At 34.1% G+C, this 22,986-nt stretch overlaps 1 protein-coding gene across 4 annotated transcripts in view; it reads right to left on the bottom strand.

The window, feature by feature from the left end:
* Positions 1–22,986, bottom strand: part of CNTN1 (contactin 1) — a 362,215-nt gene that overhangs the window by 45,689 nt on the left and 293,540 nt on the right. For all 4 annotated transcript variants that reach the window (XM_015085046.3, XM_053226129.1, XM_027035908.2 and 1 more), the window contains 5 exons: positions 18,846–18,916; positions 13,414–13,648; positions 10,806–10,909; positions 2,734–2,920; positions 155–267 (listed from right to left, as the gene is read on the bottom strand). In XM_015085046.3, the coding sequence (XP_014940532.1) occupies positions 155–267; positions 2,734–2,920; positions 10,806–10,909; positions 13,414–13,648; positions 18,846–18,916 (710 nt within the window). The remainder of the gene's footprint in view (positions 1–154; positions 268–2,733; positions 2,921–10,805; positions 10,910–13,413; positions 13,649–18,845; positions 18,917–22,986) is intronic.

Here is a 22,986-nt window from a genome sequence, read left to right as displayed (position 1 = left end):
TATCACAGTATGATGTCATCTGATTCCTCTATACAGCTAGAATAAGAAAGCTGAAAGGGTTTTGGTGAAATAAACATCAGTCAAGTCCAAACATCAATCACTCTTTATAGGAATAAAGCCTGTGTGGGGAAAAACCCAGTAATCTTTTACATACCTTATATCCTGTCACTGTAGATTCATTTGATAGTGCTACCACATGATCCCAGGTGATTATATAGCGTGAACCAGATCTTATGGAACTGATGATCCTTGGGGGCTGGCTCGGAGCTGTGGAAAGTAATAATACGCAAGTGACAGCCACCATATCCAACTTGAGTTTTGCAAACAGCCTTGAGTCAGTGATGATAATGATGTGGCAACAATAGCTAATTTTGATGAGTGCTTACTACATAACAGGCACTATACTAAGCACTTTATATCCATGGGTTCATTTAATGTACCCTTGACCCTGTGAGGTAGGTAATATAACTATCTTTTATTATCTTCTCCTTTTTCTTGGGTTTCTTTCTCCACCAGTCTTTTGTAACTGCTGCTTTTAAAGCCATCAATTACCTCCAGTTGGCCAAATAATGTCATGTTTTACTCTTTTCAGACTTAATATCTTTGTAGCATTCTACAGAATTGACCTTCTAACCCCTTTCTGAATCTCATTCTTTTCTTAAATTCATGATCTCTTAACATTCAGGTGTCCTTCCACCTCTCCGGATGCTCCTTGTCATTAACCATCCTGTGCCAGCTCCTGTCCTCTGCCTAATTTCTAGATGTTGGCATGACCTAGGACTTGATCCTGAGAACCCTTCTCTGATCTATGAATCTTTCCTAAAATTTATATCTGGTTGTATGGCTATAAGAAGTCAAAATTTTATTTCAGGTGTATGCTTTCTCTTGGCCTCTAGACATATGTGTCCAATTGCCTGTATTAGAATCTCTACAAGACTTCTCAAATGTAATCAAGATGGAACATTTGCCATGTTCTCCCAAATCTGCGTCTCTATGGGTCTTTCCCATCTTTGGCAAATGATACAACTGAATCCTCAGTTTCTGAATCAAAAGTACAGTACTCAGTCTTCCATTCCATCCATGCCAACATCCAAATCAGCACCAAGTTGTCAACTCTTTCTGTAGAAAATTTTCCACTTCTCTTTATATCCATTATCACTTAGTTCTGGCCATCATCACTTCTCTCCTTGACATCTAAAACCGTCCCCTAATTGGTTCTTTTGTTTTTACCCCTACTCCACCACCACCCATTGTCCATCCAGAAGCCAGAATGATTTTTTTCAAGCATAAGTTAACTATCCCTCTCTGCCTTAAAATCTCCCAATGGCTCTCAACAGACTTAGAAAAAACTCTAATCCCTAGCAGGACCTACAACTACAAGACTCTTCGTATTTCAACACCAGCATACTTCCTCCTTCTCACTTCTAGCCTACATCCTTGCCCAACTGGCCTTTCTACACTTATGGCATACCAAACTATTCCCACCCTTAGGCTTTACCCTAATTACTTTCTCTACCTGAAATCGTCCCCTCCCTGCCAGTTGTCATAGTAGGTCCTTCTTATGATTCATATATTCATATATATATGACTCAAATGGCATCTTATCAAAGAAGCTTTTCTTGACCACTCAATTGGAATTCATTTCCATCCATGTCACTTTCTATTTTATTATGTTTATTCATTTTATTGCCCTGTCAACTGATATTATCATTCATATTGATTTGTCAGTTCTTTGTTTTGTTTTGTTTTGTTTTGTTTTGTTTTGTTTTCATGTCCTTCCATTAGGTTGTAAATCTTCTAAGAAGAGGCTCTGGGTCTGGTTGGATCCCTTCTGTATTCTCAATGGCTAGAACAGAGATAGTAGACACATAGCATACTTCTGATGAATAAATGGAAAAAAGGACAAAGGAATGGACGCTGCTCTTACAAATTAGAAAACTAAGGCTTAAAGGTGGGAGGTAATTTGTCTACTGGCACACATTTAGTAAGTGGAAAATACATATCTGAAGCCCATGGCTGATACCAAAGTCTGGTATCCTATCACCATGTTCAGTTACCTTACCCCAAGTGAATTTCATAAATTTCCAAACACCAGTAGTATTCTTGTCTTTAAATTCTTGCAAATCTCTCTAGAAACTTGAATATAAATTCTATTCTTCTATATATTCAACATGGGTTCAAGAAGGAGATATCAAAGTGAACCCAGAGAGCTGAGAACGACTAGAAGACTTAAGCAGGATGGGCTGTCTTGTTGTATAAACAACAGAACATATGGTAATAAGAGATGAAACATAATGCTACAACATTTACCTCACATTTGCACTATGCAGTGATGAAGGTTTATATAAAAAAAGTATAGAGAAGAAACAATTTTAATTTTCTCATGCTATATGCTATTTATGCAGTCCTATAAAAACAATGTTAAAAATAGTAACAGAGAATACAAATTGATTATCTAGTGATACAAAATTTACAAATGGAGGTTCTGTAATATTATTTCTATAGTGGAACATTAAATGGGTGAAGTCATCCTCCACATGTTTTCATCACCTACAATAACTAGCAATGATTTTTTGTTTGTTTTTGTTTTAAACCTCGGATGGCTGTAAAAGATAAAATTTAAAATGGAATGCGCTAAGACTGCTAGGTAGTAAATTTCTCTCAAATGTAACTTGCATCATGACCGAATGGATTGGTAGTTTTTGATGAGTCTAAATGCAAATGTTGACTCACGTGCTTTCTTGGTGAAGGTCTCAATCATGTCACTGGGAGGCCCACACCCTGCACTATTGCAGGCCCTGACTTCCACAAAGTACTGGGTGTCGGGCAGAAGGTTCTCCAGCCTGGCCGAGTACTCTTGGCTGGTGACTTGAACTCTGTGTGCAGCTGCTTCTTTGTCATGGGCAGCCCAATACCGAATCTGCAAACATTCAAATTGAGGAAGATGTTGTCATGACTCAGTGGTGAAAATCCTTTTCACTTGGCTCTGACACCTATGATGTTGGCTGAGTGTCATATACTCAAATGTTACTTAATGCTACTTATACTTCTATTGGTCTTAGAATATGGCAAGGCACATAATGTAGATCTATTAAAGATGTCAAAGAAATCAAGGGCTCACCTCATGGCCTGAAATAGTATCACTCTAACAACAACAACAACAAAAAAAGATGAAGAAGAAGAAACCAAAAACCTCTTCATATGATTTACCTTCAAAATATAACACTGGTTTCTGTTTGGACGTATTTCCACAATAATTTTTATCATTTATTTACTGTTTTATTTCTGTTTGTATAATATCAAATGCATCATGGGTCACTGATAAAACAGTTTGACAGGAAATACAACTTTGTTTTATAAAAATTTATTATATTGCCTAGAACATGCGAGTGTAATAAGTTTCTGCTAGTTCATTTTAGAAATATGTATGAAAAAATATTCCCTTTGAAGCTATATTTTTGCCAGCTATCAAAGAAATGGGCTTAAGAGTTTAATTAGTTGAGGAAATTATTTATTATGAAAATCAATTTATTTTTAAAAATGTTATCCATGTTGTGATTAGAAATGATTACTTGTGGGGCACCTGGGTGGCTCAGTCCGTTAAGCATCTAAATTCGGTTCAGGTCATGATCTCAGGGTTCATGAGTTCAAGCCTCCCCCCACCACCCGCCCCGAAGCTCTGTGCTGACAGCTCAGAGCCTGGAGCCTGATTCAGATTCTGTGTCTCCCTCTCTCTCTGCCCATCTCCCACTCACACTTTGTCTCTCTCTCTCTCAAAAAATAAACATTAGTTTAAAAAAATGATTACTTGTACCAACCAATGTACCAATGACACTCTTCCTTGTCTCTTAAAGTTTAAGTAAAAATTGGAAATTATAATTTCCATCCTTCTAATGAGACTATTTTATTGGTTAGAAATTCCTGTATCTAAGGTATAAATAAAAAGGAGCAAATTTCCTTATAAATGTGTTGATATTTTATATATTTTAGATTCCCTGGCCATAAAATAAATGAAAATTTAATTTCACAATTAAGCAAAGTGCCTAGACAATAGTATCTAATATTTATATAATCTTGAATAATTCATTTACATAAATCAAATGAAACCATTATAAAATGGAACTAGATGGTTCCAATTCACTTGGTAACAAAGTAAGGTTTATATGTAGAATGATCACATTTCAGAACAAAGCCTAGTTACTAAGTTGCTAATTTGTTTCCTTTGCAATGTTTTTATTTTGTTTTCTAGTACTCATTTTTCTCATGTCAGCAATACTTTTTCTAATGGTTTTGATAGGATCTCCTTGGCATTTCCTGTCATCTGACCAGAAGGATGGCCTCAGAACCAAGGAACTAGAATTGTATCCAGTGTCTCCAGAGGCAGATCTCAGTTGGCAGACAAAAGACCTGCTAAGGGGAGGAGCCTCCTCGAGAAGATGTTTCCAGATTCTGAAAGGGTTCAGGCAGTGAGTACATTCATCTGGGAGGACAATGGCCTACATTTTAGTGGGCACTTGAATCAGATAATGCATAAGGCCTCCTTCTAATGCTTGACTAAAGAGAAATAAAATGAAAATTTATATTCTAATGAAATGCCAAGAACCTGAGTAGGATCATCTGTATACATTATCTTCATAATAAATCTAGAATGTTTTATAGCAATCAAAACTGAAATCTATGAGGTTGATGCATTTTTATATGTATGCTTGTTGACTGAGATGTGGACCACATTTTAAAATCTTCATTGAATTTTAACAACTTTTCTATCATCCAGTTTAAAGAAGAGAAACTTTTTAACCAGATAGATATCAAAAAGGTAATTTCTAAAAGACAGACACTATGAGGAATTAAAGTGACAAAATTTTTCTGCCTTCTCACTTAAATTTCCATGAGGCATTTTGGCAGTACAAAAGAAAAGAGCTTTCCTTAATTTACTATTTGCACCTATATCTAAAATGACAAATGACTTTATTCATCAAACTTTAGCAGGGATCTGTGGTGGTCAGTCTCCATTAAAATTCACAATAGGGGCGACTGGGTGGTTCAGTCAATGAAGCGTCTGACTTCCACTCAGGTCATGATCTCATGGTTCGTGAATTCAACTCCTGCACCGGGCTCTGTATAGACAGCTTAGAGTCTGGAGCGTGCTTCGGATTCTGTGTCTCCCTCTCTCTCTCTGCCCTCCCTGACTCGTGCTCTATCTCTCTTTCTCAAAAATAAACATTAAAAAAAAACATAAGTCACAATAAATTAAAGCAGTAATTTAGCTGTGCCTTTTTAACTAGGGAGCAGAAAGAATTATTGAGAGTGCCAAATAGTCCTTGATTTCCTTGTTTTAGAACAGGAGAGTTGTTTGAACTTTTCACAGTTTAGTTAATCTTTACAAATGAAAGCATCTGAGACAAAATGATTTAATTTAATAATCTCTTTATATGTTTACATATAACTTACAATGTTTTCAAAGTATACTAAAATAAATAATAGATAGATATATGTAATGCATGGCATCATCTTTTTTTTCTCTGAACTAGCCACTGGCCATGCACGTCATTTCCAAACAGATAATAAATTTGGGCTGTTGCATCTTGATCATCTCACTGAGTTTCTCAATGTGGTGAAGCACCGAGCAAATTACTTATGAGCGATTTGCAACAAATTGCTTGGAGTGAAGGGTGCAACCTGTAGTCATGGAACAGAACAAATGTGTTGCTTTTGATTAATCACTAGGGAGACCAAAAGAGAGCCTGAATGAATTAGTGGAAAGGGATTATCACTACTGGAAAATACATATGCACATACATACATATAGTAGGTCCTGAATTATGGATAGTAAACCATAAATTCATCTTCATATGCTGCATTAATACATAATGCATTTCTTTTTAATGCTGTGGTATTATACAATTTTCACTCTTTCTCTACATGTTTCTATAATTCCCATAGCATCTTTTGTCTCTCATAAACCTATCATAGTGCTTATTAGGCAATTATGACTAATTAGACTGCCTCATGACTTGTCTTTTTCCACTTAAACTAGATTATAAGCTCTTTGATGACAGGGTATTTACTATTTATTTTCAACACTATGGGCACAGGGCTACATTTGACGTATGATACTGTTTCATTCATTGAACAAATATTTATCAGGTACCCACTTTGTCCCACTTACTGTGCAAGGTGCTGGGAGTGCAGTGAACCCAGGCATACATGTTCTTTGCCATCATAGATCTTATTAAAAAAATGAAGGAATCAAAATGTATAACTTCACATAAAATCCCTAATATCTTTGAGGGAGAGATCTAAGTATATCATTTTGCCCAAAGAATACTTACTCTTTACAAAAGTGTTAGGAAGCTAAAAAGAAAAAAGCCTTAGCAGAAGAATATCACACTTTCCATAAATTGTGTGCTACATTAATAATACTTTTGTACAATGACAATATAGTTATATTCCTTCTCAGAAAAATTTAAGAAATTTGCAGGGAAAATGGCTTTTCTAAAACCTCATTTTCTCCAAAGGGGTTTAGAAAAAAGGAATGGATGTTACAATTATGGAAGTGCCTGAAGATATTTAGCACTTTTGAAAATTGTGTTTGCTCCATTTTATTATTTTCAACTTCAGTAAACTTTTTTCTTAAGTTTATTTAGGTATTTTGACTGAGAGAAAGAGGGAGAGAGAGAGAGAGAGAGAGAGAGAGAGAGAGAGAACATGGAAGAGGAAGAAAGAGAGAGACAGAGGGAGAGAGAGAATCCCAAACAGGCTCGTGGATGTAGGGCTTGATCTCCCGAACCAGGAGATCATGACCTGAGCTGAAATCAAGAGTTGGAATCAGATCCTTAACTGACTGAGCCACTCATGCAGGCGCCCCTGCAGTAACCTTTTGGATCAGATTTCTAAGTTCTGTCCTTTCAGTTCTGAATTTGCTGGAAAAAAAATCATAATCATGTGACAAGTGAAGATTCTTTTGTAAAAGATTTAATACAGTATTTAGGAGAAACGGTTAATATGGTCATTTAAGTGAAAAACTGTGACACAAAAAAGCTCAATCTCTAAAAATATACAATAACTATATTATCCAAATCTTAGACTCCTTTGATTATTAGAATATTCTATGGGAAAGGAATAGCAAAAATATAAATCATTCCAATCCGTATTCTTACACCTTTTGGGAGCTATTCAAAATTCTTTTATTCCAGCCACTGGTGCAGGGACCAACCAATTCTATGGAGGCTTCACTTAGGTACTTCTCCTAAGCATGACCAGTAAGCATTTCACCCATGCTAGTGCTGCTGGCTTCGCACTCTCAGTCCCAGGATGTCTTTGATGCTGCGATGTGAAACTTGTCCCACAGTCCACGGAAGTGGGAGAGGAGGTGATGCTGATGGGGCCACCCTTAACCAGTGGGGGGCAGCAGTGGATGAATGCTCCCCCTTTTATCCCAGGTAGGGCAATTCTAAGCCACATTCTAAAGGTCCTCAAAGATTCCAAGAGATGGAGCACCAGTTGCCAACAGGGTTTGCCAAAAAGATATGCATCTTTCTATCCAAGCTTCCCCTTTTCCTCTTCACTCTGTTTTTCCTCATTTTTTTGCTCTCCAGGATCATATTAAAACAAATGGATCAACAACAGCAACAACAAAAACACTACCTTCTCCCACACCTGTGTGTCAGACTTTGCTTTGGGGAGATCAAGATCCAAAATAAGAAAATGAAGTACTTCCTAAATATTAGTACTTCCTAAATGTGCTCACTATAATCAATTAACCTTTAAAAAACTGAGATTACTCAGGATTGATAATCTTTTAAGATAATTGTGAAACTGATTATTTGCATTAATCTCTAATTCACTTGTTAAGAGATTTTGCATTCATTATTCCTGATAGCATATTATGCTTGTTTACATTAAGTTAAGTGGGTGTTGTACCTGCTGGGTGAACAAACTAAGTCTTTTGCGGATTCTGGGCAGGAGCTCAAAGCTCTAATACACCTTTCCTACACTGCAGAAAAACTTGTACCGTTAAGGTTAGGAGTGGGGAGCTCTTTAACTAGGCGAGAGGAAAAAATAAGTAGAACTTAAACACTCTACTGAGATACATTTTAAAACCACAAGGGAAGAGATTATTTTTAAACTCAACTGCTCACAGTTCTCACTTGAAATATCAAGAAATTAACCTTGAGAAGGGGTCAAACACACAGGTACTTTTCCAGTTTTTATTTTACTTTTCGGGCTTTTCCAGTTTTTATTTTATTTTCTTAATGTGTTACTTTTTTTTCTCTGTTTCTGTATAACTTTGTCCCTGAATACATTTTTATAGGAAGTGCACTGGGGTATTAGTTTTCTCAATCATCTATCTTGTTAAACCATTGGCTTCTCCCATAATATTTTAGAATAGAAACAATAACCACATTATAGTCAGTCAAACTCCCCCCCACCCCCTATACAGGGGCATTTTCTTACAGGAGAATAAATGTTACAGACATTCTCTTTTAAGCTTTCATGCTGGTCTCTTTGATATTCAAGGTTCTGTGTCAACAACTCAAAAAGGTTTTAAGAAAGAACAACTGGAAACAATAATTTTGCGATTTATGTCCAATATTTTAAATTTATTTGGAGACGTAAGACCTAGGTTCAAATCTGGTTACGCTAATTATTACGCAAATATTTCTAAACTCCAATGCTGTTGAGCATCATAAAGGCTCAACAAATGTTATCATTCTTATCAATATTATCATTATCATTTTCATCACTGTCATTATCATCACTATCACTGTCTTCAAATGTCCAATGACATAGAACAGGGAAAGGCATTAAATGTTTTGATTTCATTCCACACAACAGTTCTATGAGGCATGATTACTCTCTCACCTTTCCAGGTAAGAGAACCAAGGTCCAGAAATTTCAGATAAATTTTGTATCAAATTCCTCAGTGACAGAGTTGAGCTATCAATGCACATCTGCTCAGAAAAAGAGCTCACTGTTTTCTACTTAATATGGAGTTACAGAAAGTCAGATATCTGTGAAACTAAATTCCTCAATGGTATACATTTTCCTTGAAATTATCATTTGAGAAAATATTATCTGATAACTATTATTTTTCATGGACTATTTCATTGAAAATCCTTAACTGATGTTTACTTCCAATCAAAAAAGCTTACATTCTGGTTATTGCCTAAATTCATTGGTGCCAATGCTAGGTCAATGTTTTAAACAAAGTAAAATATAAATTTAGCATTTTGATTCAATGAGTGAGTTATATTTTAAATAATCTTTTTTCTCTTTTTTTATTATTTAAAAATGAATAATATGAAAGAAGAAAAAAATCCTATGGTTCAAGATGACTTTCAAGCTCCAAATACTGATGTCTTCTCCCAAGAAACCTTGGACTTGTTTATTATAGGGGTTTGTAATGCCTAGTGAATTTCTTTATTTTTCCCATTCCTTTCCTACTAGCTTTAAATGTAAAGGTCAATTTAATAAGTTATGAATACTGTCTTTCCAGTTCATTCCTACCATTCCACTCTTTTCATAATAGCTTCAGCTGAACCCTTGCAAAGATTATCTGAAGACACTTTGACATGTACCCAAATCATAACCTATGTTACTGAAGAAAAAAAGCTTCCTGATATTTACATGTTTAAAACTTAAAATCTTGGGTTCGTTTTGTGGTCACATCTCAGAAACATGGCTTTGAGAAGTCCAGATTGTAACATATGATTTGATAATACTGTAGCTCTATTCAGCCTGAATACCTGTTTAGTGCCTACCCTGTGCCCAGCACTTGTTCTTGGTGCTGAGAGAAAAACAGACAAAATCTTGCCCTCAAAGAGCTAATATTCCAACAGATGAAGAAGGAAGGTGCACAAGAATTGAGAGGGCAAGCTGGCTGTGTGCGCAGTTCAGCGCCCATGGTTTCAGAAGGGCATTCACTTCTAAAACAGAAAGGAGTCTGTGGTTTGGCATAAAGCCTTGAACTTTGAATCATCAAAGCTGAATTTTAGATACTGCTTTGACACTTAATTTGTGCTGAGGCAAGTTGTTGAATCCCTGGCATCCATTTGCTCATCTGCAAAGATCAGATGTTGCCAATTCCTCCTAATTTTCACTCTATGTGCTTAATTAAACATATGAGATGATATCACATTTCCTGCACAATCAAATCTTAATTTCGCTAGTGTTGTATTAAAGGCCCCGACTATCATTCTAGCTTCAATTTTCCAGGTCTTCTTCCCTTCAACTAAGACAAACTCTCCCCTTTGTATCTGGTGAATTCCTACTGGTATTTTAAGACTCAACTCAAGGAAAATTTCCTTTGGGACATTTCGAATGTTGCCAATTTTCTACCTTCATAGATAACATTATGAGACACATATTTGGTATATTTTTAGTTATTTCTTTTATAGGGACCATTAGAAGTGGAACTACTGAACAAATAGAATAAACATTTTAAGGATGCTTTTATAAATTATCAAAATGGTTTCCAAAAAATTTTTAAATTTGGCAACAGTTTATGAGAATGTCTCAAGAGATCTCATTTAACTATGGGTGTTATTACCTTAGTTTTTATTTCAGTCAACTGTTTGTCAACACACAGGACTCTGTATCTCTCCTAGATGAGCTAGTTAGGAATCTCCGCCTTACTCTTAACAACTAGCTTATAAATGCCCAACATATTAGACACAGAGATTATAGTGTTAGTTGCCACATAAATCAATGGCCACAGAACATTCAAAGGGAGAACATATTTGAAAACTTACGATAATAAACTTTTGAATAAATGTATATAGTTTAATAAAAATTGAACTCACCTGATAGCTTTCCACAATTTTTTCTACAACATGATCCCAATGAACAGATATCTCAGAAGATGATAAGACTTTTACACCTACTTCTGTTGGGGCTTCACTGGGAGCTGAAATTTGATGAGAACATTACATTCTTATATAAGGTGCTTATATTCATATATCACCATTTGCTGTATGAATGGATTAAAATTACATTTTAATATTTTTTCAAGTTTTCGTATTTCTAAAATAAAACAAGACCAGTAATTTTATTATCTTTTTCTCTGCTTTTACTAATATTATTTTATTTCATGGTCAGCAATGATATATGATGACACACAGTCATCTACATGAATGTTAATATATTCATACACATGTACATACACATGCACACACACACTTTTACAAAATATAAACTCTTTCACGGATTTCTCCAATATCTGTGAGCAAGAACTGTACTAATTATTTTTTTGTATTTCTCTGTACTAATCTGCTTTAAGAAAGCCTGTGGATGCACATTCAATTCATTATATTTATATAACTCTATATTATCAAAAATAGGAAATTTGGTATTTATTATTAAAATTGTTCATTACATTTAATTTTCATTTTTCTCACTCACACTTTGTATTTACATAAGGTACAGATACACAGGAATACTTCTCTCTTTTTCTTTTATGTTTAAGCTAAGTTTTTTTTTTTTTTTTTTTTTTAGATCCTTTGAAACAAGTTGTGACATCCACTGCTTCTTGTGCTCAGGAAAGCTTTTATAAATCTAATCTTCCAACTGGGCATCAAGTCAAGTATGTATCAAAAAGGTCTCTGTTCAGTGAAAAATAAAAAGTAATTTACATCCCTTATGAAAATTACACAAAGAAACTAAGGAAATCTTTAAGCAAGAATGGTCAATTTTTATTGTCTTTTATTAACAAACCATAATCCTCTTTTGTGTAAAAAATGTCCTGCACATGAACATTGTTGCCTTTCTAAATCAAGGTTAATGTGTAGCACTATGATTGATTTCCTAGCAGGAGAAGAAGAGAGGAACGCTTATACAAGCTTCGGCACATGCAGGTTTTATGAGACTTATGAAACATTTAGGAAAGAAATATAATTAAATGCAGATGGTCATGACTACAGAGATGACAAGCATGGCCCTTTGCCTGATTACTTTAGCATCAAATAAGGCACTAAAAAGTTGATATTGGGTGAGAAGATAACTTGTAAAGTGCTTTTTACTTTCATTTCTTCTGTGGGGGATACTCAGATTGTTCAAACTGGTAACACTGAGCCAAGTTACCATCTTTCTATTGAATCAGAATAAGTATAGAGAATGTAAGAATTATTACTCAGGTCTGAAAGCCCTGACTTGATTATAAACTTAAATAATTTCCATTTTTATTCTCTCCATGTATTTAGTTAACTTAAAAAAAAGCATGCGTGTGTGTGTGTGTGTGTGCACCTACATGTATATATAACCATATATATAAGATTGCCTTTCATGTTTGTGTTATAAGTAAAGATCATGGAATGATGGGAATACACATTAAATTTTTAACAAGTAGGGAAGCTAATAACTGTATGGCTGAAGAGCGTTATGTGAGTTCTGATAGCTAAATGTGTATTTTGAAGTAGAAGGTAACACAAATTGGGCAAATGAATAGAGTGTTTTTCCTCTAAGAGATCAGAGGAGTATTTCCTGTTTTATTTCCTTTTGTGCTTCTCACATGTATGTGAAGAGAACTTGGCCAAGGACAAATGTGTCAGGTCAGAAGGCAATGGAATTCTCCATTTGCTTTTCTAGCCATTAATTGTTTACATAGTGCTCATGAGTGCGGAGGTATAATAAGGAGGTCTTATGTTTCTTTAATAGGAAAACAATAAAAAGCATAGTAGCTGAAATAGCTTAAATAGTAGCTTAAATAGGAAATCGATGTTATTATGTTTAATCCAAAACGATGTATTATTTATCAAAGACATATAAAGTCTTTTAAAAGCATTCTCAGTTCAGATAAAGTTTCTAGAAAAACAAAGAGAGCCAGTATCTATATATTTTTCCCCTTAACTAGTTCTCCAGACAAATTTTTCCTTTCCCAATAAAAAAATTCAACTTTCTGACTCCTTCTTCATAGACTTATGCCTAGATTCCCTTTAATAAAATTTCAGCACTCTATTGAAATGGCAAAGAAGTTACATAAAGGATGTAATTATACAATTTGGGGGTTAAAAGAGGAAACTTTACCCCCAGAAAAGTATATATATGTTAAGGAATTTGTAAGTAGTAAGCATTGTGAATGCACAGACATACTAAGGTACCAACCAAGTATGGAGAATTTCTCACTTCACAATTAGAATCAAGAAGCCAAAAACAGGGGTCCAAAGCCAATTATTTTAGTGGAGATTTCCTAATTATCATGGACATGATCTAAAGGATGAAAAAGATTTGGGAGGTACTCTTGTCTTTAAATGGTTGGAATGACATTTTAGTTTTGATCAAAGTAATACTCTTTTACTAAATGCCTAGTACTATGAAAAGATCTTAGCAAGTAAGGCCTGAAAGACAGCAAACAAAATACCTACCAGGGAGTTAGGTTTATCTTCCCTCATCATGTTAGTAAGGTCTTTTACCTACCGTCTTGTGCTGAATTAATGACTGCTGTGAGGCTGTAAGGTCCATCTCCTTTGTTGTTGAAGGCCTTAACTTTGACTTGAAATGCAGTGGAAGGGCGCATGGTCTCATCTTTATGGACATAGCGGCCAGTATCTGGATTAGTTACTGTAACTTTTTTCCATTCTTCCCCATCAAAAGGCTTAAATGCCACTATGTAACCAAAATTGTTGCCGTAATGGTATTCTCTTGACAAAGGCTAAATAGAAATTGATATATTAAATAGGTTTAAGCAATATAATTAATAAGGAGGAAATCCAACGCAAATAATAATAACAATACACATGGAAGCATGTTCTTTGTAAAAAATTACTTAAAAAAACATGTTCATAAGTTAGTGCTGCCTGAAAATGCCAGGGCAAAAACATGCCCAAACAAGTAATGACTTTACTTACTAAGTATTCTCTTCCTGGAATATCTCAGGGGGGCTCTCACTCTGGACCTTTTTACATTCAATTCTTTCTGCCTAGAATGCTCTCCCATACATCAGAAGCTTCCCTCCTTCACTTTCTTGAGGTAAAAATCACCTACTTGTGGTCTTTCCTGGCCACAAGATCTGCCATTTCAAGACTATTTCCATAACACCCCATACACCCCACCTCCCTGCTTTATTTTCTTTTCTGTAACACTACCATGATCCACACTATATAATTTACTTATCTATCTACTTCATTATCTTTCTCAACTACTAGAATATAAGTTTCATGAGGGCAGAGTTTCTGTGAGTTTCATTTACTTTCATGCCTAGCACCTAAAACAAAGAGCTGTATATGACTCTAGAATATCTGTCCTGTAATCAAACAGTAGACACTGGTCAGAGGAGAAAAGGGAGAAAAGGAAGGAAGAGATGATATTGCCTTCATCTGTAGGAGGCTGGCTGTGGGCCCCTGTCTGACACAGTATTGAAGAATGTGCTCTGTTTGGCATTATTTCCTGAGTTTCTTATCATTACACACGTCATCTGCCCAATAAGGAAGTTCATGTCAGCCTTAACAAGTCATTATTTATAAATAACGACAAAGCTAGTTCTAGTAAATACTCATTACTTAGTCGTTTTCAGTCAAAAAGAGAAATATACAAATTGTGTCTTTAATTTTTCACCAGAAAAATCAAAGTTATCTTGAGGAAAAACCATGAAGTAAATATACCACAGTTTCTTGAATATACATATGTTAAACAGGATGGTATAGAAATGTACATCCTGAAAGCATAATCCCCAGGATGCACATATTGTGATTTTTTAAATTATTAGATAATATAACCTAGTGTTTCACAGTAGTTTGAACATTTTTTCTTATTGATAGTTATCTACCTAGTTTTTGCAATTTAGATTATACCAGAGTCAGCTAGAGAATTTTCAAATCCCAATGAAACTGGAGAAAAAAAAATTCCAGAAAAGAAAAAAACAAACTCCTTGGGGAAAAAATTAATAAGTCTCAGGCCATAGAGACTTGATTTAAAAATTTTAGAATAGGATTTCTAATTATGAATTTTTGACAAGCCCGCATCTTATCCTGAAACAGATACCATCCAATTTGTTTTTAAAACCAATTCATATATATGCATGGGGCACTTGTACCCCAATGTTTATAGCAGCACTCTCAACAATAGCCAAGTTATGGAAAGAGCCTAAATGTCCATCAACGGATGAATGGATAAAGAAATTGTGGTTTATATACACAATGGAGTACTACGTGGCAATGAGAAAGAATGAAATATGGCCCTTTGTAGCAACATGGATGGAACTGGAGAGTGTGATGCTAAGTGAAATAAGCCATGCAGAGAAAGACAGATACCATATGTGTTCACTCTTATGTGGATCCTGAGAAACTTAACAGAAACCCATGGGGGAGGGGAAGGAAATAAAAAAAAAGAGGTTAGAGTGAAAGAGAGCCAAAGCATAAGAGACTCTTAAAAACTGAGAACAAACTGAGCGTTGATGGGGGGTGGGAGGGAGGGGAGGGTGGGTGATGGATATTGAGGAGGGCACCTTTTTGGATGAGCACTGGGTGTTGTATGGAAACCAATTTGACAATAAACTTCATATATTGGGAAAAAATAAAAAAAAATCATATATAAAAGAATAGAATATTCTAATTTCCCTAATATCCACACTTATGCATGTTACATTGACTAAAACCTACAAATTAAATAACTTGATATTCAGCATTCAGTATTTCTAAATCTTAAGAATGTAACCTAAATGCCAAGAATAAAATATGACACACCACTAAATGAAGTCAATTTTTGCTAAATATCCACTTATTTAAATTGATTTGATTTCTGCAAAAATTAAAACCTGATTTTTTTTTTTTTTGCACTCCTAAAAATCCCTTGGAGCTAGGTTGTGCTTTTTGACTATCTGCAATGATTGAACACTAAAGATATTTAATGGGTACACATGGACCTATATAAACATGATACCTAGATAAACAGATGTCTAATGCAGACAAGTTTATACTATTGCAGCCCTCTCCTCCACCGATATCTGTCTCACTTCAAAAATCCAGATGAGAGGCATTGTTTCTCAGACATTATGGTTTCTGAGATAGACTTCCCTTTGGGTCATAAAAGATTAACAAAACGTTTTGGGTGCCTCAATAACAAGTCCCTTGGGTGACTCCTGAGACAACATATTGTAATACATTACACTAGTGGTCAAAATAAGTCTCAGGTAAGAAAGCAAACTTCATTTTGAAAACAGGTGCTGATACAAAAGTTTTTAAATCTTTGGGGTTTTGAATGCCCAGAGAAGTGTTATAAATTAAAATTGGGTTATCACACCACAGCGAGCTCAAAATCTATCTAGAATCAGATAGCAAGATTTTTGTTTAATCTTTTAGGCCAGTGGATCAATTTTTGCACAGGAACTATACACTCAGCCATAGGTAAAATCTGACTTGCATTTGAGGAAAAAAATAATTTTAGTAATTTATTCTTGCTTGTACTTTGAGCATTGATTTTTTTTTCTTCTTCCTTTTTTTTTTTTCAAGTAAAGTAACATTTTGGATAGGGGATTGTGACATGAACAATTTTCATGAAAAGAAGTCATTGTGAGTTTGTCAGATACTTCAGAAATAGATGTTCAAGTTGGATAAAGCTTGAAGATAAAATTTGTTTTTCAAAAATGCAATTACAAATGTCATGGAAACATGTTGAACTGAAAGTTAATATTGCCATATTCTATGCAAACTACATAATAAAATCTCAAGGAGTCTTGAAGAAAGAAAATTGCATGCAAAATAATATTAAGTTTAAAAATGCTTAGAAAACAGCTTTCTGTTTTTATTTTACAAATTTTATGACATCATATGTAGAAGATTAGAAAGACCACCCCAAAATGTCAATGTGAGTTATTTCTGACTTGTGTGATCTTGAGTAATTTTTGTTTACATAATACTTCAGCATTGGAGCTGTCATTAATTTAAAAAAATGTTGCTTTCTAGCTTAAAAAATTATTTTTACAAAACAAACAAAAGGAGAATACCCCTGCAGTAGAAATATTACCATAATAGTAGATATGGTCTTTGGACTAGCTGATACTACATTACTGATGTGTAAATAGAAAAGGACAAATATATCAGTTTAGTGTAGTGAACAAGAGCAGTACCAAAGAACATCCAGATTCCTTTTGGGTAAACGTACCCCAGTTGAATACCCAATTATTCCAGTACCTTTCGTTAACAAGTTTTTCTTTTTATTGAAAAAGAAAATAAAGTTATTTTCTTTGTATCACTTTGGTGCCTTTGTTGCAAGTTAATTGATCATATCAGTGTGAGTCTATTTCTGGGCTCTCTACTCCATTGATATGTATCAGTCCTTATGGGAATATCACATTGTCTTAATTAATGCAGCTTTAGTAAATTTTGAATTCAGGTAGTGAAATCCTACACCTTTGTTTTTCTGTTTTTATTTTTCAAATTTACTTGATTCTTCTAATCCATGAACATGCTATTTATGTTCATTTATTTGGATTTTCCTTAGTTTCTCTCAGGAATATTTTGTAGTTCTTGGTAGAGAAGTCGTGTATGTTTCTGTTTAATTTATGTCTATGTATTTTATGTTTTTCTAATTGTCATTATAAATGTATTTTTAAAGTTTTGTTAGCAGCAAACCAATAAAATATAAAAGAACATTTGACTTTAGAACATTGATTAGGTATCCTGCAATTCTATTAAATATGCCTATTAATTTTAAAAGTTGTTTATAGGTTTCCTAGAATTTTCTGCACATATACACTTCGTGCTCTTTTTTCTTTTCTTCTTCTTCTTCCTCTTCCTCCTCCTCCTCCTCTTCTTCTTCTTCTTCTTCTTCTTCTTCTTCTTCTTCTTCCTTTTCTTTTTTTCTGCCCTATTTCACTGGTTGGGGACTATTATAACATCAAGAGGGGATATATTTGCTCTGTGTCCAAACTTAAAAGGAAAACACTTAGTCTCTCACCACTGAGCCCATTATATTAGCTACAAGATTTCTATAAATACTCTTTACCAGGTGTAGGAAATTCCCATCTATTTCTAGTTTACCTTGAATTTTTAAAAAATAAATGACTTTTTTAAGTTGCCAAGTGCTTTTTATGCATCTATTGAGAAGACCCTATGGTTTCATTCCTTTATTCTGCCAATATGATGAGATTTGTGAAACCAACTTTGCATTGCTGGGATAAACTCTACTTTGTCATAGTGTATCATTCTTTTAGTATTTTGCTGGGCTTAATTTGCTAACATTTTGTTAAGTTTTGCATCTATGGTTATAAAAGGTATTTCTTTGTTATGTTCTTTTAAAAATAAAATTCACATTTTATTTAAATTAAAATACATCGTGAACAATTTATTTATTTCACCAAAAATAACAGCAATAACTTTTATATTGTTACTCTATAAACCACAAATTCCTATTTTTCTCCAGGTAATTCTTATAAATCAAGAAAGGTGGTAGATACGGTCATGCAAAGAAAACAAATAGATAGCTAGCATCCTTGGCCTCTGATTCTATCTTGACCATGAATAAAAGTGTTCAATGTACACTCACTAGATTTATACCTTATGAGTTAACTCATAAGGCATAAATCAACAAATGAATGTCAATAACAACCATATGCAGAACAACAGTGGATTGCTTTCCACTCAAAATTCAATTTTCTCTTTACATTCACTTAATGGAGACAAAATCTACATTGAAATCTCTGGTGAACTCAGTTTCTTCTACTTGTTGATAATTTCCCTAATTGCCAATTCAAATTTTTTTAATTATATTTAAACAAAAACAAAACAGAACAAAACAAAAACAGTTTACTCTGGGCATTGTCTTTTATTCCATATTATTTCAGGAAACAAAATGGTTTTGAGATTCAGTGTAGGTAAAGCAGCCTATAATAAATGCAACTTATTCATACTTACCACCCATGTTATGGTCAGCTCTCTGTTGCTTCCACCTCCACCTCCTACATCTGAAGGCGCCACATTAGGAGCTGAAACAAACAATAAAAAATGAGGTTATGCAATTTTTTCTGGCACTCCAAGACCATAAATTTTTTCTTCACTAGGAAACACAAGCTGCACACATTACCTACTCAATTATAATGATAATGCCTCACAGTAGCTGTAATCTATTATATATTATATATATGATTATATAAATATAAATATAAATGTAAATATAAATATAAGTATAAATATAAGTATAAATATAAATATAAGTATAAATATAAATATAAATATGTTTTCCTGGCAAGCTAAAAATTGACTCAGTGCCATAGGAAAGTATGGGTTTTCTTTAGCAGGGGGTAGCAAAGCAAATTTGCCCTCCCACACACATCTTTTTTTTTTTTCCTGTGTCCTTTCATTTAATATGATTTTGAAAGATTAGATCTATTTTGTTGGGAAAATATTCCACAGCTCTTACTTTTGAAACTTATGACCTTCTTATAATTTACTGTTGTGTTAGTTTTATGCTTCAATCTACAAATAATATTAAATAGCTCCTGTGTATTAACATTGGATAAAGTTTCTCCAAAACATCTGGCAATATTTGAAGTCTAATATTTTTTTCTGGTACTCTCACTTCCAGTTCCTAAATACCTTCTAGAACCTTGCCCCATCAGGGACTCCGACTCTCCCACACTTCTGTCTTTTTAGATCTTCCTTCAGTTTCACTTGTTCTACTGGATTCTACCTTACAGTCTCTCCATCTTTAAAAATTATCTGTAATATTGCCTCCTTCTTACCCTCCACACCATTAAACACTTTGTCACAGAACTGCAAAGAAGAACTGATATATGGCTATGTTTTGTACTTCACTCTGTAATAGCTTTTTAATGACCCATAATCTGTTTTCTACTTCTTTATATTACTAAATTCACTCTCTCAAAAAATCACAAATCACAAAATTGCTTCAAATTGCTAAGTCCAATGACCTCTTCTTTATTTTTCTCCATGTTATTCACTCTCCCTATAAATCTTTCAGGGTAGTTGCTGCATCTCATCATATTTGTATACTATTGGATTCTTATCTAACTGGAGTTGCACAGATAAATAAAGCATAGTTTGTCTTGTACTGGAGGCACTTAGAAACCAGCTACATGGATGAAGTCCGTGTTTTAACATGCAACTGTGTGGCTCAGTCTGAGATATCATTCCCAGATCTGTTAAAATTTTAAAGAACAGATGAAGGGCACCTGTGTGGCTCAGTAGGTTAAGTGTCCAAGTTCAACTCAGGTCATGATCTTGAGGTTCATGGGTTAGAGCTCCAGTTCCAGCTCTGTGCTGACAGCTCAGAGCCTACAGCCTGGTTTGGAGTCTGTCTCTCTCTCTCTTTCTCTGCCCCTCCCCCACTCATTCTCTCTCTCTCTCTCTCTCTCTCTCTCTCTCTCTCTCTCTCTCAAAACTGAATAAACATTAAAAAAAAAAGAACAGATGAAAGATGAATTATCCCTGGATTCCCCACATCCTTCCCATGGAAATAGTCATACCTTCCTCAGAGTGCTCAAAGTAACATGTTCATTTACTGAGCTGCACATACCAACAAATAATTGTGACTCAAAGAAAAATACTTCACAACTTCTCCTATGTTAGCAATGCAAATTCTTTGTTGAGATATGTACGTTAATTGCACAGAACCAAAATGTATGGTTTTATGTCTATAAACCGTGTGATGATTTGCATTTCTGACTAGGAATGAATATGAATTTGAGAGATTTTATTTTACTATTCAACTGTCACCACATAAGTGTTAGAAATAAAAATTGAGTGCACAGAGGTGTTAAAAGATAATTGTAGTGCTTTAGATAAAATACATATTGAACCCTGGATATTAAAATAACTCTTGGAAACCTTTTAAACCACATAACTCATATTCTGAAGTTAAAATTTTACATGATACAAGAAACAAGAAACAAAGAACATGCTGTCTTACAATCCATGAATAGATCAAATTTTGTGTGTTTAACTCTAAGTACAAGTATTGTGGTCACAGGCAAATAATTTCAAAAATAACTCTTAGAATAATTTATTACACTGCAATTTGTTGAATCAAACATTGCCTTCATCAGATCAAGTATTATTTGCCAAAGCACTTCACTGTAATCCTTTTCATTATAATCAAAATTAACCTCTTTATTTAGAGCTAAAAATGAAATATGTGTATTATGTTAGATTGAATTTTTCGCCATTTCATAATGTTTATTTCAAACTCCTTTAACATGCTTCAATAAATCAAGATTGACTTGCCCTTCAAAGATCACCCACTCAGCTTATGATGCTAAAATAAAAGGCAGGAATAAAGGTAACTGTACCTTCTAATAGAGTGTTTTATATCGTAGGTGAATTATTGACTTAATGTCCTCCATTTAGCTTTGAATGTGCATATTTAGCTTTATCAACTAAGGGGCATTTTTTTTTTCACAGGTGGGATTGACATATACCCTACATAACTGACAAGAATCTGAGCACCTTGGGGCGCCTGCGTGGCTCAGTTGGTTAAGTGTCTAACTTTTGATTTCAGCTCAGGTCATGATCTCACGGTTCATGGGTTCAAGCCCCACATTGGGTTCTGCACTGACAGTGTGGAGCCTGCTTGAGATTCTCTCTCTTCCTCTCTCTTTGCCCCTGCCAGTCCCCTGCTTGCACTCTCTCTTTCTCTCAAAATAAATAAACTTAAAAAAAAAATCTGAGCACCTAGCTACTGTATATTTGCATTCAGCTTTGCAAGAACAGAAGACCTGGGCAAATCATGATTCCTTTCAGGGAAGTAAATAACTCTAACACAAGGCAGTTTATTCAGCGTTAGGCTCCAAAGCAATTTAACAGTGAACAAACTAAACTTTCTTTTAACAATAAATCATTTAAAAGATTTTAATGAAATATTTAGGAAAAAATAGAAAATTATTGAATTAATCACGAATAAACAATATTTATCATTTTACTGTGAAATGTTAAAAATAGCTTTTAAATTTGTTCTTCTGCCTTGAGTTCAGTCTAACAGTGATTTCCTAATGATGTTTATAAAAGTGCTTCTGTATTTCAGTCAGAGAACTCAAAATTATTTAAAAAGAAACTCAAGCCAATGTCATAATTACTCGTTCAGTTTAGAAAAAAACTGATGCTGCCAATTTTACTTTTAGATTTGAAAGCTTAGGTAATTTCCTTAGAAGTACCAATTTGAGCTTTAGCGTTTTTTTGCTTTTGTTTTTTCTTTCTTTTCTTTTTTAACAGTGTACACACTGACTTATGACAAACCCTAAATTGTAACAACCATGAAGTATATGAAGACAGGCCCTTGATTCAAAATAAATTGTTGACTACTTAGTCCTTGTTAATTATTGCTTAATTTGTATAGCCATTTTTACAGAAATAAAGTTACCATGAATGTAGCTTTCAAATTTAATTTGCATCAAAATCTCATTGTGATTTAAAACAAAATCTTTAGGAAGAGATTCAAATGGTTATAACTGTAATGCTCTAGAATCTAGAAAAACCAAGGGATTAAAAGTACAATTAAAGTCTTGCATCTGCTTTTATTCTACTTTTAAATATATATTCTTTGTGATTAGCCATTAACAAAACCAAATGAACTGCATAATATTTGGATATTCAAATGAGAGTAGCTATTTGTAACTCTTAATGATCTGTTCTGCTGGTGGAACAGATTGCTAATATTGCTAATGCATCTGCCATGTTAAACTGATGCTTTTCTCGTAACAGGTAAAAACAATACAGGGTCTGAGATAATTCACAATAATATTAATGTCGTAGGGTCTTCTAGAGCTGAAATTGGAGGTTTGTTTATGAATCTAGGCTTTGATCTCAAACAGGAAAAATTTAAATGGGTGGAACGGAGTAAATTTGTTAACTGCTCAAAAGCATGATAATCTAAAAATAAGTCATCTGAAGAAATGCTGTATGGGCAGAAAAGAATGCTACAAACTGAAATGATCATAAGGTACAGTGAAGTTATTATGAAGAACTCAAACCAACTATGCACTATTCATTTAAGTAAAAGGATGAAATCTAGTTTCTCTCAGGATATTAAAAACAAAAGTAT

This window comes from Acinonyx jubatus, chromosome B4 (assembly GCF_027475565.1).
Source record: "Acinonyx jubatus isolate Ajub_Pintada_27869175 chromosome B4, VMU_Ajub_asm_v1.0, whole genome shotgun sequence".
Taxonomy (NCBI): domain Eukaryota; kingdom Metazoa; phylum Chordata; class Mammalia; order Carnivora; family Felidae; genus Acinonyx; species Acinonyx jubatus.
The sequence above is the reverse complement of the archived record's forward strand: the minus strand, read 5'-3'. Positions and strand labels throughout refer to the sequence as shown.